Genomic DNA, 18,429 nt, shown 5'->3' with positions numbered 1-18,429 from the left:
TATATTAAAACCTAGAAAACATTTTCTGAGTACCACTATGAGCAAGGCAGTGTACAAGATTGTAAGATGAATCAATACGGTCCCTATGTACTTAAGGTTGGACACTTGACACAAGACAAAGGAAACATAAAGGAAAAAAAAAGTATAAAAACAATCAACTGAATGCTCTTAGTATACAGGATTTGGAGAAAGACAGAAATGAACAATCTTCTTCTTGTTATTTTTCAAGGCAAGGTTTCTGCCTGTAGCCTCAGCTGTCCTGAAACTCTCTCTAAAGACCCAGCTGGCCTCGAAGTCAGAGACCTACATGCTTCTGCTTCCCCAGTGCCGGGATTAATGGCATCTCCACTATGCCTAAAATGAGCAGTCTTAATGGGTGGCAAAATTACTCGACTCAGAAATAAGAGATGAACCCTGAATTCTAATCCCAAAGAACATACTAAAACAGTTTCCTACTTCTTACTACCCTGTTTTCACTTCAACAAGTATACACACAACAAGTATACATACAACAAGTATACATACAACAAGTACACATACAACAAGTATACATACAACAAGTATACATACAACAAGCATGATCTGGATTAGAACACAATCTCCAACTTTACTTCTAGCTCTAAGACTCAGCTGAGACTATAAAGAATATTCAGCACAGAAAGATGGTGGTATATTGGGAATATATTCCAGGACAGACTGACATTTACAGTAGAGATGGTGAAATATAATGTACATTCTGCTTAAAAACATAATCAAGTCTTTCCAATTATTAGCCCAAAATTGAAAGTTAGACGAGCCAGGCAGTGGTGGCACATGCCTTTAATCCCAGCACTTGGGAGGCAGAGGCAGGAGGATTCCTAAGTTCGAGGCCAGCCTGGTCTACAGAGTGAGTTCCAGGACAGCCAGGAGCTACACAGAGAAACCCTGTCTCGAAAAACAAACAAAAAACAAAACAAAACAAACAAACAAACAAACAAAAAACAAGAAAAAAAAGAAAATGAGGTGAGTTCAAGGTCGGCCTGCAGTTCAGTTAGAACAGAAAGAACTGTAGACTGCAGCCACAACGACGTCTAGTTTTTAAATAAATAAATACTTATATTTGAAGGCATGTAGCAGATGACCTTGAATTTCTGATTCTCCTGGCTGCTGGGATTACACAGGTGAGTCAGTTTTATATAACAGTGAATAAAAAAATCCAGTTTTATGTTTACATTCTTGTGGCTGAACAATTGTCTGTTCTTTTTATAAGTTCTTTCATCTCGCCCTTGGGCCATGATTTTATATTTTAAATTAAGTTATGATTACTTGGATGAACTGAATTTAAAGAATAAAACTTAAACTTACTAGTTACAGTACTTTGTGGCTGTGACTGGTTGACCACCACAATATTTGACCTCACTGGAGTTGAAATTGGGCCAGTTGGCTTAACAGCTTGTGTGGCTACCAAAGGAGAAGTGGTAAACTGTCCTGAAGCATAAGGTAAAACCAGTAACTCTGAACTGACGGGAGCTGCCTGAGATGCTAGCCATCGCTGCCGCTTGATTTCTGCAATTCCATTTCTCGTTCGAGCTGAAACACATGGGCATTACAAAATTAACAGTGTCAGAGGTGTTTTAGAATCTGACCAAGACACTATGTTGCATGGCCTATATGCTGTATCATGTTAGATTTATAGATTAAAAGATAACTCTGAAAAACATAAAATAGCTTTATCCAACTATTTCGTGGAAAACAAACTAAAATAAAAACATTACAACTTCATATAACCCAAAGTACAACTGTTTTTCCATAACCTATAATGTCCCCCCAAAATTAAGATATTCAAAATTATAGATTAAGGATGCTACCACTTGACATGCAAGAGTTAAACTAGACATACTTTAATGTATATATGCACACACACACAAAAAACAAAAATCACAAATTTGAATATATGCACATTCATACACAAGTAGTTTTAACTTTGTTTTATATTGCTGAGCATTAAATCCAGGGCCATATACATGCACTCTACTACTAAGCCACACCTTAAACTCCCTCAACTATGATATATGAACATGTCTAATGATTGTACTAAAACAAGAGTAATTTAAAGAAAACATGGATGTATATTGTTAGTTAAAATGTTCAAGAGACAGAGTGTGAAGTATATTGTACCTTGATGAAAGTTAAATACCAACCTCTCTGATGGGCAGCAAACCCTGGAGAACTGTGCATGCTCCTAACAATGAAACAAAGTAGTTACTTTTAAAGTATTACTTTCAGATGAGATATGTTTTGGCTTAGTTACCAGACCTGAAGTAAATTATTAGTTAAAAGGCAATTTTCCTCAGATAAAGAGTCTACATGTCTTTGGGGTATTCAACTGTGATTTCTTTTAGAAGAAAAACAGAACCATATAAACACTCAAACAACATAATTTTGGTGATCAAATTCCTACCTAATCAATATGCTCTGATATTAAGGTATAGCCTGGCCTGACTTTAGAAACTTGTCACGTTTAAGTAAGCTACATATGAATGAATATAGCATTCTCAATTCAATTTTGTAATGACAGAAACTTTCCTAAAAAATGTGATTCACATATATTAATACTTTAGGATCTCAGAATTCAAGGATATCCTGCTGTCATGAAATTACTTTGTTGAACCTCCATATATGTAGAGAAGTACACAAAATTCTGTAGAAGCTTATTCTTTTACTGTAAATTATAATTATTTTTAACATATTTGGTAAGCAATCATAGACACCTGTTTTTATGAAATTTGTCAAATTTCCAACAAGATCCACAAAACTTAATGAACTGAACAAAGATTTTTTTTAGTAATACACAGAAGTTTTGAGAAAACCTGTGTAAACTGAATCTTATTTTTATCTAACAGCTTACCAAAACAAACATCTCCCACTAAACCCTCAAAACTCAGTGACTTTAAGAGTCTTGAGTTGTAAAAGTCTCCTATATTTTTGTTATATGTGTGCAGTATGTGTCCTTGGTGTACAGTGTGTATACACGCGTGGCACACTCAATGAATGGAATGTAGAGGAAATGTCAGGCTCGTTCCTTAATTTCTCATTATCTTTCTCTTTTGAGTCAGCTCTTTCATCAAAACTGAAGTTCACAACTTGGCTAGGCTGGCCGGCTGATCAATGGCCTTCAGGATTTCAGGTGTTTCTCCTCCCTATCAACCAGTCCTGGGGCTATAGGCATGCACCACCGCACACAGTTTTATATATAGTACTGGGGGCGCCAAACTCAGCTATTCATCTTTGTATAGCAGACACTATTATTGACCGAGTCAACTCCAGAACTACATAGACAGTATAAGTATTCATACTATGAAAAATAATAGAAAATTCCAGAAAGAACCAATTGGGCATGAAGTCAACAATTCTCTGAATATGTAATGAAGAAATGGTTGTCTAAAGGAATTTGTATCTTGGTCTAAACTGTTTCTAAATTGGTAAGCAAAGTTGAGAATGTCATTAAATTTTTGTATATTAAAATTCCCTCATTTGAAAATAATCTATTAAAAGTATTCAACTTGTTTCAAATTATTTTAAATTTAGAGTAAGAACCTCAATTACCCTCTAGAAAACTTTGAAATTAAAAAGATGTTACAAGGATATACTATAAGATCTTAAGAAGTCCTATAGCCAAAGTGTATTTACATTTATAAATCAGCACACCTTAATAGGCACACACAGTACCTGATCTGAGAGAGTGTGTGGTCTAGCTTCTTCCATAGAGATGACATTATTGTTGGGACATCATTTGATGTTTCTAAATAAGAGGAAATAAACTCAGTTGAAAACTTCATTTTCAATTTGAACAAAGACATAGATAATAAACAGGAAAAAACAAAAACCTTGTCTCTTGTTGAAGTTACAGTAGAAATTGAGTAATAAGCCTATTTATAACTGTGTAAATGTGTAATGAGGTGGCTGTATTTTTTAAATCACCGAGAAGCAAATCTAATACAAATGAGAAAGTATATCTAAATAACTTGTAAGGCTAATAATCTTATCTCTTCTTTGTATTAGAGAAAGACAAACAATATTATCAGAAAGTTAAAAAACTATGTGTGCAAATTTAATCCTTAATATCTTTGTTAAAAATAACTATGAGCAATATTTTTTATTGGGTTAAAGACTGAGATACAACATAAAGCAACTAACATGATCCTTGCATATCTAGTTATGAATAAAAGTAAAGCTACTTTTCCTCTGGCTATTAGCTTATGACAATTAATCTAACAGTAATAGTTTTGATGACATGAACTATAGAAACAATGTCAAGAAAATAAGTAATTCCCCTCTAAACTCATCAGAAATATGAAAAAGTTTTGTTAACTATGAGCCAATTTTTTGACCAAGTCCTATGCCTAGTTTCGTATTACACAGAAGTCAAAATTTAATTACCAGTTCAAAGTATTTTAGCAAATAACACTGATTTGTTTATCATTATAAATAACCTAGAGTTAAGTTTTATTTTATTTTAACACATGAGTTTTGGCTTATGTTGCTTAGTTACCATCTGGAGTTTTAGAGTTGGTTTTACTCAATATAAGCAGAAATAAATTCTGTTTCCCAGTAAAGTATATATATCTTTTATTGTTTATCGAGAAAGGGTTTCTCTGTGTAGCACTGACTGTCCTAGTACTCACTCTGTAAACCAGATTGGCCTTGAACTCACAGAGATCTGCCTGCCTCTGCCTCCCAAGGGCTGGGACTAAAGGTGTGCAACCCCACCACTTGGCTCAGTAAAATATGTCTTACCAGAGTAAGATTAAGTTTTTTCAAGGCTTTTAATGAGACAGTATCTTTAAACAAAAATATCCAAGTCCTTACCTTTTGCTTTCATAGCTACATACTCATTCAAAATTGTGGTCAAGTTTTTTCCAAATAAGGACTGAAAGGCAAAAAGATCAAACATTACCAAAACCATTCAATTTACCACTTTCCCACCATAAAAGCCAACGAAAGATCCAGACTGCAGAAAATCATGTGAGAAAGGATAGAGAAGCAGGACTGTTGGGCCTATATTCCAACAGTCACTAAAGTGTATGTAACACTTCTGAGAGAAAGAACTCTCTCTGCCTGTCTGAATGGTGACATGAGTCCTTGTGTAAAAAAAAAGCATGGTCATAAAAAGCAGTTTTCAGCCAGGAGGTAGTATTTTGTTATACTGTTTAAAAGAAAGAATAAGGACCCACATTGAACCTGTTTTGACTGACCTGAAAGCAATGTAAACCATATAAAAATGAAGTTTTAAAAATAAGTGTATATGAGATATCCTTCCTAAGGATATTTGTTCTTATTCCTGTCAACATATCTACATGCCTTTCCTTATGACTACAACTCACGAGTACTCGGTTATAACAGTATGATTATACGCTTAAAGTTAGAAAAGAGCAAGGATTTTGGAACCAAGAATTCTGATTTCAAAACAGTAACAGCATGTAGCAAATTCTTTAAATACCTCAAATTGACTGCAGACATACTAGTATAAAACTTTTATTTTGGACAATATTGAAGACATATACTGAGAAAGATATATGACAGGCAATTACATTCCCTTTCCCACTTAACTTTCAATAGTACACTTTTTTCCCCTCTTACTATAAATCCCAGGCTGGTCTTGGCTTCCTCAGTACTGGGATTAAGGCATATGGTATGGGCCTATTCCTAAGTCCTTGGAAGGGTAAAGCCAAAGGGCTGTAAATTCAAGTTCTGTTAGATTTACAAAGAACTTTTAAGTTACTTAAGTTACAACTCCAGTAACTCAGGGAGATCCCAACTCAAAGTAAAAGAGAAACTGGGATTTAGCTCCGATGGAGACTACTTACTCACCGTAAAGCCTGAGAAGGCAGGAGATTTCCCTAAGTAACTCCCTGGGTTTGTTTGTTTTCCTTTCTTTCTAATAGTGATGTGTAGTAAGTGACCAGTAACTAGTTATTGCTCAGTGACCGACTGGAGAAACGGTTCACCTCTGTATAGTAACACTCATCTCCACTGGCATCCAGCCTCCCTAACACTGTGAGCTGTTACACAGTTCCTCATGTTGTAGTGACCCTTGGACCATACATTTATTTTCACTGCTACTTCATTAACTGTAATTTTGCTACTGTTATAAATCATAAGCAAACAAACAAACAAACGTGTTTCTCGACGGTCTTAGGTGACCCCTGTGAAAGGTTGTTTGACAGCCCCCAGGGGTTGTGATCTACTGGCTGAAAACTTCTGATTTGGTGGGACAGACATTCCTTTCCTTTGGTCTCAGCACAAGGATGAAGTCATAGTCACAGAATATCCCTTCCCCTCCTATTTTTATCAACTCATTTTATTTCTTGTCTTCACTACTGTTCTAAAACTCAACTAATAAAAATACTCAGTAATAGAAAGTAACACAGTAAAGATCTATTGCTGTGCAAATATAACTTTGTGCATTTTAGTTTCATGTTTAGAATCTCAGTTTACTTATAGGGAGAGAAGGTCCAGAGGGTAACAGGGTATCTACCCGTTTAGAGACCCAAATTCAGTTCCCAGCATTAACACTGGCCAGCTCCAGGAGATCCGACACCCTCTTCTGACCTCTGAGCGTTGCTGTATTCATGTGTGTATACTCCCAGAGTTGCTGTATTCATGTGTGTATACTCCCAGAGTTGCTGTAGTCATGTGTGTATACTCCCACACAAACATGCACAAATACACATAATCAAAAAAGGAATGAGCCTTTAAAAAATGGGACATGAGTATTTACCTTTTTGTACTTTGTAAGTTTTAACTTAATTTTTAAGATTTTTGTTTTTAAAATTTTAATTCAATGAGGAGCCTAAAGACAGCTTAGAGTTCAGTAAGCCATTCTTAGTACCTTCTAGCACTGGCATCTTATAGAAACAAAATACTTTTATCAACACTAAAAGTAACATTAGCATGAAACTACTGGAACTTATTCAAACTCCCAGTTTGGAAGTTTTCTCTGAAATGTGAGTCTAAAATTCTAGATTATACTTAAGCATTATATTTTATTAGTCTCTTCTGGTATGTGAGTTTTCTAGTCTTTTTCTTGATCTTGACACTTTAAAATGATAGAGAGTTCTGACTCTTCAAGATTTATTTTATTTTTGTCTGGGTGTGCAAGCGTCCAAGGAAGCCAAAAGAGGGAGTATGATCCCAAGTAACTGCAACAAAAGACAGCCGTGAGGTCCGCCCAGTCAGAGCCAGCAGACAGGGGTGCTGGGTGTGAGCAGGTGCTTGAGCCATCTTTTCCAGTTCCCCAACACTTTCAGGTCATTCACAATTGTTTCTGGTATTCCAATCATTTTTCTACATAAAATTCAGAATTCAGCATGTTGCTTTCTATAAAACTGTGGGGATTCTGACTGATCAATCTACAGTGAAATTAGGGAGAACTGACTCAACACCACTGAACTGTTCATTTACACATACAATGTTTATTTTATTCACATCTTTTTCTTTCAAGCAAACGTTACAGACATATTTTGTTAGGTTACTCAAGCATTCTGTTTGTTGTTATTATAAGTAATTTAAAAACTGAAATAACTGTTCATTGCAAATATGTAAAAGTAGAGTGGAATTTTGGATATTTTGTATCCTATGTCCTTGGTAAACTTCAGTTTTGTAGTTTCTTTTAGGCTTTTTATAGAAAAATGACCATTAATAGTTAAAATTGCACTAAGGGGCCATCCTTAACATATACCTACTAGTACATGTAATTCCAGAGTATTCTTTTTATATTTATATATCTAAAAAAAAGAGGTGACAATCTTTTTTTTTTTTTTTTGAGATGGTTCCTCTGTATAGCCCTGGCTGTCCTGGAACTCACTCTGAAGACCCAGCTGGCCTCGAACTCAGAAATCCACCTGCCTCTGCCTCCCAAGTGTTGAGATTAAAGGTGTGTGCCACCACTTCCTGGCTGACATTTTTTTTTTTAATTTATTTTATGTATGTGAGTATACAGTCATTGACCTCAGACACACCAGAAGAGGGCATCAGATCCCATTGCTGTGGTTGTGAGCCACTGTGTGGTTGCTGGAAACTGAACTCAGGACCTGTGGAAGTACATCCAGTGCTCTTAACCACTGAGCCATCTTTCTAGCTCTGTGACAATAATTTTTAAATTTTAATTTTTTATAAAGTCTTGCTGTGTGGCCCAAGTTGGTCTGAAAGAAATGATAATCATCCCTGACTCAGCCTTCTAAAATCTGCATTATTGATGTATACTACCTGGCTAAATCTCTGCTTCTCAGTTATGTGAACTACACACAGTGATAAGTCATGTAGCTTTTGCCAAAGCTGACTTGGTTGATGAGTGACAAGGGTCTTGCTAGGATGCCCAGGCTGTCCCTAAATTCCTGGGCTCAAGTGATCCAGCAATTATCTTAGGTTCCCAATCGCATAGGAAAACAGACATATGGCAAAGTGCCCCCTTATAAAGCTCACATTAAGGCTGTGCTTTACAGTCTTCTGCGTTGGTTAGTAGAAAGTTCCTGAAAGGAGTAAGTAACTCACCAGTAAGCAGGCTGGAATAAAACCTTCATCAGTACAGTGTTCTGCATATTCTTTTAAATTTGAACTTTCCAAAATAAAAGTCTGGCAAGTAGATGTAAGGTTTTCTTGTTGTAAGTAACCTAAATAAAAAATAGAAGTTTGAATACTTTCATTAAACTCTGTACTCTTAGAACTGCTAGAGTATGTAGGAAAGCCATAAGTGGAGCCTCAGGCAAAACATGCCCATGTTACAGCCTTCAGTAGGTTGTACTACAGTATAAAGCATAATGATTATGATCACGAGTTCTTTCATAGGACAAATTCTAGTTAAGCTTGTAAAAAGAGATCTTTGACAGAGTGCAACCAGAGCATAATAAACTTGGAGAAAACCAGCAGGGAAATAGTAAGTGCATTCCACTACTCCATGACTTCCATGGTAACTAGGCGAGGGGATGAATATATATGCTAACTGGATTATCCAAAAACCACCTTCTCTCAGGATCACTTATCTGTGTCTGACTAGCTACTTCATGATTTAGCAAATAGAAGAGAGATCTATACATACAGTGTTTCAGGTCAGAAGGATAGTCTTGATATTAATTCCAATAAGAACTTCAACCTTAACAAGAAAGGCTATAAAGGTTGGTAACCACTTGGCTCTGTATTAAAGTTATTAAAAAAGCTCACTGGAGGAAAAGAAAGAATAGTTTGTTTGTTTGTTTATTTGAGACAGGGTTTCTCTGTGTATTCCTGGCTGTCCTAAAACTGACTCTGTAGACCTGGCTGAACTCAAACTCAAGAGACCTGCCTTCCTCTTCCTTCTGGAATTAAAGGCACATGCCGCCACCACCTGGCAATAATAGTCTTTTAATAACTCATGTTGTAGCAAGTTGATATCTGCTTGCAAAAATGAAGCTGGCCCCCAAATCCCACTCTATTAAAAAATTAACCCCCCTAAAATATAATACCTAACTGTAAAGTCTAAGGTTATAAAAGTGTTTGGAAAAACAAACAAACAACAAAAGAGATAATTTTTTTTTGGTCTTGGATTGAACAAAGATATAACAATTAAACAATGATATATTCAGGTATAACACCTGAAACACAAGCAACCAAAGAAAGAGATAAGCTGAATATCAACATTTCAAATTTATATGCTTATAAGGATAAGGTAAAGTAAAACAATAACTTTTAAAAAGTAAGAAAATATTTGCATATCACCTATCTGGTAGATGCTAGAAACCAAACTAGAACTTGAAAAGGACAATGATAAATATACAATCTAATTAAGAAATGAGCAAAAGGTTTGCAAAGAAGATAATACAACTTGTGAAAAGACATTCACTTTACCATATACCCTGGGACAGAAATTCTAACAATCATGACCTGAATCACTCTTCAAATCACACTAAATGAAGTTAGATATGAAAGCCACAATATTTCAATTTTATGTGATGTCCATAAACAGCAAATTCATACATAAAAATAGGTTAAGTGGAGGATGGGGAAACTGAGAGTGCCTGTTATCAGTATGTAATTTTTGATAGAGATAGGCAAATGTTTTGGAATTAGTGGTCCTATTCTATATTAGAAATATTATAAGCCCCCAAATTTTATATTGTGTCAATTATACACTGCAATTAAAAAAAAAAACCCAACTATAAATTCCTAACACACTATATGAAGCTTTAACTGATAGCTTTAGTAAATGACTTCTAAAGTCTCTTCCTATTTTAAAATTTTAAGGCTTTTTTTCACTTGGAAATCTATACATACTCACTTCTAATTAAAAGCAACAAAAACAAAACAGGAGCTGGAGATGGGGTTTTTGATTAATAAGAGCACTTGCTGCTCTTCCAGAGGACTGGGTTCAAATTTTAGCACCTACACTGTGGCTAGCAATCATTTTTAACTCTAGTTCTAGGAGCCTCAACATCTTCTTCTGACCCTATGCATTGTATGCGTGTAATACAGACATACACACAGGCAAATCAGTCATACACACACACAAATAAATAAAATAATAAAAAACCCAACCCCGATGAGAAGGCCTACAAAGCCATTACACATGAATTTTAAAAAGGAAAGAGCAAGAAAAAGGTCCTCTCATTTTAGGCACTACCTTTATGTTAACAAATAGGTTTTCTAACTTCTAATTTATATGAAGAAAAACAAATAAATATTCAAATATTTTCTGGAGCATAAGAAGCATTTAGAAACCAAATCAAACCAAGAAAACCAAACCAAAACAATCAGGCAAAACCTCCAAACAAACTCTTTATTTCAGATTATTCCTACTTTAAAATTGCTATCATTGGGCTGGTGAGATGGCTCAGTGGGTAAGAGCACCCAACTGCTCTTCCGAAGGTCCAGAGTTCAAATCCCAGCAACCACATGGTGGCTCACAACCATCTGTAATGAGATCTGACTCCCTCTTCTGGAATGTCTGAAGACAGCTACAGTGTACTTACATATAATAAATAAATAAATCTTTAAAAAAAAAAAATTGCTATCATTGAAGATCATATTGCAAATTACATGAATTAAAATGATACATCTGGCATAGCAAGATAGCTTCAGCTGGTAAAGGCATCTACTTCATGAGTCTGATGATTTGGTGTGAACCCCAGAGCCCACAGTGGAAGGGGGCAGCCAACTCCTTAAAGTTCTCTTCTGACTTCCACACATGTGCACATCCTTTCTGTCACATGCAGCTATCTTCATCTCTCATATAAAACAAAAAAATTCAATTGTAAAAAAGCCTTTTCCTGACTGTTAAATATAATCATCTTTTAAATTTTTCCTCAGTACTCTCAAAATATTATTTGGATTGAGGGAGGTGCCACTAGGATTCTGTGACCACAAATTTCAAACATATATAAACCACTGAAATCACCTTGGAACAGGGGCAGCTGGAACTGTCTCTTCAGGTTTTGGATTTGGATTAGATCCACCAAATAAATTGTTTTTCATCATAGAGAGATCTAAAAGCTTAATCACCTAGATGTATATTCAGTCACTTGAGACTTATGACAGGTGGTCGGTATGAAATAGGACTCCTAAACATTTTTCCTTCCTGTAGAACACACATTCATTCCTAAGAAGTGGCAGCATTCTAAAAGAGGGTAGAAACTGCTCCTCAGAGAAATCGGAAAATTTAATACAAGAAATATACATCTAATATAAAAAGATGTACAGTTTTTTTGTGAGATTAAAAATATTTGTGGGAAGGGTGGTTAGAAAAACTTTACAAAGTCTCCTTAAAGGGTATAACAGTGAAATGAAGGTTGAAAAGCAATGCCTTAGACAAAAAAGATAATTGCTGGGCAGTGGTGGCAAACACCTTTAATCGGAGCACTTGGGAGGCAGAGGCAGATGGATTTCTGAGTTCCAGGACAGCCATGGCTGCACAGAGAAATCCTGTCTCGAAAAAACAAAAACAGAAGCAAAAACAAAAAGAAGATGATTTATCCACGACCTATGAAAAATATGATCAATTGTGCTAGCATGCCTTGGGAAAAGAATATCAGATATGATAGTTCATGATACATTGTAAATCAGTACAAGCTTGCATAGTGTATTTGAGAAAAGGCTCTGGAAAACAGTGCATCACTGCTACTTGTTATAGAAATGCATAGCCATCTAGAAATACCTGAGACATTATGTTCTACTCTCAAATATGCTTTGGTAAAATTTGAGCTTTAATTTTTTGGTTAAATTTGGTAAGTTCTGCTTTACTTTGTCTTAAGAGCTCAAAAACAACGTAGAAATTACCTGAAAATGTTCAATGATGCCATGGTTTATATGATTAACTGGTTATGTGCTACAAAAATGCCTACCCACCATCATTAACCATCTGATCATAACCAACTAATCACATGACAGATAAAATCTAAACTATACGAAGGGTCTTCATAAATTGGGGAAACATTCTAAGAGCTTGGCCTTTTTAGGAAAAGACAAAAAGGAGTCCAAAGAAAGCAAGAACCAAAGCTCTGTTTGTGTAAATATCTCCTTCATGTACTGATTCCCCAGCAATACTGATGGTTTAATATCCCTGAAAGAATATAATTTCTTAATAAGAAATAAGGTCTTACTAAGAGAAGTAACAATGTCTTGTAGTACTAGATCTACAAATATAAAATGTATGGCTTCAATCCACAAATTATAATTTACAAGGAGTTAGAAGAAATTATCTTAGGAAAGGCTAAAAGTACTGAGAAAGTAGGAGTGGCTTAGTTTATGGGAAGATACAGACTTAAGAATTTACTACAAATAAATAAATAAATAAATAAATAAAAACGGGGCTGGGGATTTAGCTCAGTGGTAGAGTGCTTGCCTAGCAAGTGCAAGGCCCTCGGTTGGTCCTCAGCTCTGGAGAAAAAAAAAAATACTACCAAGAATGGAAAATGACTGTTCAAGGGGGTGATATGCTCCAAAGTATTGATGGCATATATGTAGAAATTTGTTTGGGGACCATGCCTAGTATGAGCGCTGCATAAAAGAATAGTTAATAAGCTTCAAATGAAAAGACAAAATGGTTAAGAACCAGAAAACTGGACTGGAGAGATGGCTCATCAGTCAAGAGTGTATATTACTCTTCCACGGACCCGAGTATGATTCCTGGCACCCACTCAAGGTGGTTCACAACTGCCTGCAAATCCAGCTCCAAGAAATCTAATATCTCTGGGCTCCACAAAACCAAAATGTGGTGTGCATTCATGCACACACATACACACAGAGATTTAAAAATAAAGTAACACAAACATGAAACACTTCAAGTGTCAGCAGTGAGTGTAGGTATTATTCAAGATGTAGAATGATTACAATTGCATCCTGGTAAATGTTTATTATATCATTGTCTTCAATATAAAAGAAAATAAAACCAATGGCTCCCGATCTCTTAAGAATATGCCAGTATTAGTTCTTTTTGCCCTTAAACCAGTTCTTTATTTTCTAGGACTCTATTTTGGAAGCTAGACTTCAAGCAGGCAGTTACCCGGTTCACCTATCACGGCTTCCGGCTACGGTTCTAAAAGGGGAAGGGCTTGTATCAGACTGGAATTCAGAAGGAAGAAGCCTTATTCCCTGATTGTCTCACGAATCTTTGCTCTGACTACAGACAGTCCCTTAGGAGACAAGACTTCAGTTTCATCTTCCACATAGTTGTCTCTGGGATGCTGTATAACGCCCTGTCTCCAGGATTAGCATGGCTTCCTGCTGTGCTGAGTTCCTTCATCCCATAAGCTAAGAAGCTTTGGCACCACCTGTGTAACCAAGTCCTTCATTAAATCCTATCACATTAAACATAGGACTTAGTTTCTGTTTTCTGAATGGACACCAACTCATACAGAAACTAACCTAGTTATGAAATTGAAAAAAAATCTGAACCCTTCAATCGTAAAAGTGCTCCTTTTATACATAGAACTTAACATTTTTGAAGTTCCTAAGAACTCTGAAACTTGAATCCAAAAATTCTTGTTTGAATAGAGAATACTGATTAAGAAAGTTTCAGTTTAGTAAGAAGAAAGAAAATTTAGAGGTAGACAGTAGTAACTAATACTACAGAACCATAAACTTAAAAATAGCTGTAATTATCAATTTTGTTATGTGTACCTCACCAAGAAAATCTCTTATCCACCAACAAAGTTACTTTAATAGGACAGTGGCTACTGAAAGAACTTTCTGATATCACATTTAACTTGAACCTTTAATACAAGGAACACAGGGGGAAAGGAATATACTATTTCAAAAAATGTAAGTACTTTAGTATACTGTAGCCTAGCGCAAATATTGAAAAGATGAGGCTGGGTAGAAACCAGCTCCACAGAGCACTTCCTATGACATATTAGTAAAAGCCAAACTGATGACCTAGAGGCAGCAAGCAATGTATCTTGGTCTCTACAAGAGTTTGAAAAATTCCATCGAGGCAATAAATAGCTGGCTGAGTAGAGAACACTTAGGTGAATAATTCAGTGCAGTAAGCTGAAGAGTTAGAGGAACGTGAACTAGTAAAGCTACTAAGTAACAGGCGGTTTTACTAGTAATCTCCTGGGTGACACAGGGCACTGGACAATGTGAGAGGGAGTTGAGAAAAATGTTTTGGTATTAAAGGGTAAAAAAAATAAAGAAAGAAAGAAGTGAATGTTAAGTAAAATTACTTTTCCTCTTATGCTTAAAAATCTGGCAGTGTTTGGAACAAGACAACAGAACAACCAACAACAAAGACCATATGCAATCAAGAAAGAGGGGCTAAAGATGGTAAGGGGGTACCACAGAAGGACCCTGAGCAAGCAATAAACCTGTAGATAGAAGTGTGTGTGTGTGTGTGTGTGTGTGTGTGTGTGTGTGTAAAGATAGTACTAAATCACAGAACTGAAAATAGTGGGAGGCTTTTTTTGTATTCCAAGTTCAAAAGAGGTTCAATTTTTAGATGCTTCAGCAATATTTGCAACCCGAGTATACATGAATTGCAAGTAGAGTATGAGGAAAGGCATCACAATTCCAAAACAGAATGGGAGGCATGCTGGAATTCATGGCACTGAAAGCAGAATCTGAACAACAAAGATGATTTTAAGGATGAAAAGCAACAACTTGAGTTTCTAGGCATCAAGAGAATAAGTTACCTTGTTAGTGGGGCAGAAACATAATTATTCCAATTAGAAAGGCCCTGTCATTTCCTTAAGGTTTTCTTAACAAGGCAGGACTTTCTCTTCAGGGGATATGCTGACAGTATATAAAGCCCCTCCCCACCCCCTTTCTTACATGAAGGAATGACATCCTACTTGTATCTAATGAAATCAGGGTTGCTATTAAGCATCCCATAAAATCTGAGGAAAGAAAACATGGAAAAATCCTCATAAAAATTATCCACTTTTCAATGTTCATACTACCAAACTCCAAAAGCCACTTTTGAGGCTATGATCATGGAATTTTATATGGATCACAAGACTGCTAAAAGTCGCAGTTCTTACCTAAACAATACGTATAGGTGGGGAGAAAAAAAATCATGTGAGTCTACTTTTAACCAATTTTGTATGAGCCTAATTTTAAAATTACAAGAAAGCTAAGTTTAAAAATCACAGGTATAAATTTAACTATCCAAGTCTGATGAAGATGAAAACATTCAAAACACTAGTTTTTGTATTTAAGTTTCTCAAAAAATGGACAGTAGAATCGTACAGAGCCTCTTAAATAAGTCCTGCCTAATGTGCAATTTTTATTTTTTGGACAGGGCTGGGCACAAAGCAAATGTTCGTAACGGCTGTGGAAACTATGGAATGAGTCCTCATACTTCGACCACTTTCTTTTAGAGATGTCCCAAATAACGTTTCAAAGTCACTGTCCAGTTTTGAGCCTAAGAGGCTCTTGTTCCCTACAGAACAATCCCTTTTATTCTTTCACAGGACAAACAACGAAAACAGTCTTTTCCAGAGACAGTATCTCCCGACCAACCAGTGGTCTATGAACAAACCCTTTTCGAAAATGGAGGAAAACGAGGGCTAGAACGTGTGCAACCAGAAGTCAGTCGTCGTACCTCCTAAATATTTGCTCAAGAACACGACACGCTGCCGTTCTGAAATATGCAATTGGCGTTTCAAGCCACTATGGTGGGCCAGGGGTGTGGGGCCCTCCCTGTGTCCCAAATTCCCAGTGCTAAGGTCGGGTTATGGGTAAGGGCGTCGGAAAGTCTTTCCACAAGGCTGGGCGGCCGGGGAAGCGGGGGTCCCCCCGCCTTTTCCTTTATCAGTCCCGGCTCTTGACAAGGGAAAGGGTAGGGGACACGCAGCCTCGTCCATCACGCAGGCGACACTCCTTCAGGTGTCCCAGCGGGCCTGGCTGTGCCTCGGAATCCAGGCCCCAGGTGTTCCCCGCCGAGCTTCTTTCTCCCTTCGGCTGCCCCCATCGCGCAGCAGGAGGAGAAGGGACATCCCTACACCGAGGAGCTTCGACTGTCCCAAGGCGCCGAGGGACCGAGCCTCTCCGCTAGTCTGAACTTGGACGGGAGCAGACCACTCCTCAGAGCTTCCCCACCCCGAGCAGCCCTCCCCCTCAGCCCCTGGTCTTTCCGTCCCCTCAGCCCGGGTCCGATCACCCGCCCTCCCAGGCCGCCGCTTACCCAATACCAGCCTGGCTACATCCGAGGGTAACAGCATGATCCGAGCTGCACAGGGAGCGGCCTGAAGGGACGAGACTCAACTCAAAGCAAACACGGCGACAGCCCCGGCGCCGCCGCATCTCCCGGTTCCACTGGAGGTGCTGAACCCGCGGCAATTTGTCCCGCCTCTTTCGTGCCACACTAACCAATCGCTTCCGCGGGAGACAGAAAGGCGCCGAAATGAAACCCGCCTCCGTTCTCCTCGGAACCGTCGTCATTTCCGTCTGCGGAGGGTTGTGGCCAGAGAGGACCTGGTGGCCGGCTGTGGGAGCGTCGGCCCCTGGGCGGAGTTGCGGGAGCGAGGGCAATCGCCATTGGTGCGCACTGCGCAGGCGCGTTTCCTCAGGCCGGGAGACTGTTTTGAGGGGAGCGAGTGTTTTGAGTTGGAGAGCGCGTGATGCCTACGCGCAAGCGCAGTCGTGCGGCGGCGCATGCCGACTTCTTCCTTTGGGGCACCCGTGCCTTACCAACTTGCTGCTTTATAGAGCCGGAAGCGGGAAGGCGTGCGTACAGAACCAGCTGCTAGATCCGTGCACGCGGGAAAAGGCGAAGCGACCTGGGTTTGCATTGGCAGGCAGAATGCAGCGGTAGGAGCGAGGGACGAACGCTCGGGGACTTCTGTGAGGGGAAAATTCTCTTCTGAGCCCATCTTTCCTCAGCTTCCGAATGGCTCTTACCCCTTCTCTGCAGAACGGCCGTCATCTTCTCCCTCTTTCTGCAGACCCTAGATGGAGTGAGCCTAAATCTTCCCTTCTGCACGTCCCTCTTTCCTATCTGTCATCTTAAGGGTTCTGGTCGATCTAGATTTTTTAAATCTCATACTTTAGTCTCAGAGCGTTTATTTATATTTAAGCTACAGGTTTGCACATGTTCGTAGTTAAGAGCACTGGCCCTTGGAAATCACAGTCTCGTATTCTCATTGTCAGTTGTATTGCCTGTGTTGTCTGTAGTAGGTAAGTGGCAGCCACTCTGAGCCTTTGAAAATGTTTAACCTGCGCTCCTTCCCCGGTCCCACCCCCGCCACCTGGCACAGATAAGTAGACAGCTACTTTTTCAAAGCGACAATGTGATAGGAAAAACTGTGTTAGCCGAGGAAGGACTGGTTCTGTGGAAACTGAGCCTGAAAGAATCGACTTTGCTGCTAGATCTTGCCGGGTGTAAATTCTTCTGCAAGATGGTAGCGAAGCTTTCAGACAGAAGGAAGTGCATGGAAAGGCACAAAGTGTAACGAGCTCTTGTTATTGAGTGATACAGATTTTGCAAGTTTCCAGTGTATTGAAGCCAGAGGAAGGGATGAGAGCAAGAAGAGGAGGAAAAAAACAGTCATCAAATAGATTTATAAAGCGATCGTAAGAGAAGACAGTAACAGGATGACAGTTATACTGAATATTTGCTGTGTGTGTGTGTGTGTGTGAGAGAGAGAGAGAGAGAGAGAGAAAGAGAGAGAGAGAGAGAGAGAAAGAGTGAGATAGTAAGAGAGAGAAAGAGAAAGTAGGTGTGTGGTGGGGGAGAGGGAAACAGAAACGGAAACGAACTCCTTAAAGTAGATACTGGTATCATTTTCTCATCTAGCATCCAGAAAACAGGTGCCAGTTTAACCAACATGTTGCAGGTTGGATAACTGTTAATTGAATGGACCTGGATCCGAACAATACAGCCTGACCATAGAACCCACCCTTTTGCAACCCAGGCTAGCCCCTAACTCACAATTGTGCTGCCTGAGCCTCCCCTAGGCCTGCAATACCTGACTGAGCCCCAGT

At 38.3% G+C, this 18,429-nt stretch overlaps 2 protein-coding genes across 6 annotated transcripts in view; one reads left to right on the top strand and one right to left on the bottom strand.

Moving 5' to 3' along the window:
• Window positions 1-16,930, bottom strand: part of Npat (nuclear protein in the AT region) — a 38,739-nt gene extending 21,809 nt beyond the window's left edge. The window contains exons 1-6 of one of the 2 annotated variants that reach the window (XM_006510336.4): window positions 16,631-16,930; window positions 8,533-8,651; window positions 4,849-4,909; window positions 3,709-3,781; window positions 2,181-2,221; window positions 1,345-1,569 (exon numbers count right to left, since the gene is read on the bottom strand). In XM_006510336.4, coding sequence (XP_006510399.1) covers window positions 1,345-1,569; window positions 2,181-2,221; window positions 3,709-3,781; window positions 4,849-4,909; window positions 8,533-8,651; window positions 16,631-16,667 — 556 coding nt within the window. In that variant the 5' untranslated portion in view covers window positions 16,668-16,930. The remainder of the gene's footprint in view (window positions 1-1,344; window positions 1,570-2,180; window positions 2,222-3,708; window positions 3,782-4,848; window positions 4,910-8,532; window positions 8,652-16,630) is intronic. The other variant, NM_001081152.1, reaches the window with a different exon arrangement.
• Window positions 16,931-16,990: 60 nt separating this feature from the next.
• Atm (ataxia telangiectasia mutated) overlaps window positions 16,991-18,429 on the top strand; it is a 99,707-nt gene continuing 98,268 nt past the window's right edge. The window contains exon 1 of one of the 4 annotated variants that reach the window (XR_003947767.1): window positions 16,991-17,256. The gene's annotated coding sequence lies outside the window, so the exon portion shown is untranslated. The remainder of the gene's footprint in view (window positions 17,257-18,429) is intronic. The other 3 variants (XR_870525.2, XM_011242385.3, NM_007499.3) reach the window with 3 other exon arrangements.

This window comes from Mus musculus, chromosome 9 (assembly GCF_000001635.26).
Source record: "Mus musculus strain C57BL/6J chromosome 9, GRCm38.p6 C57BL/6J".
NCBI classification, from domain to species: domain Eukaryota; kingdom Metazoa; phylum Chordata; class Mammalia; order Rodentia; family Muridae; genus Mus; species Mus musculus.
The sequence above is the reverse complement of the archived record's forward strand: the minus strand, read 5'-3'. Positions and strand labels throughout refer to the sequence as shown.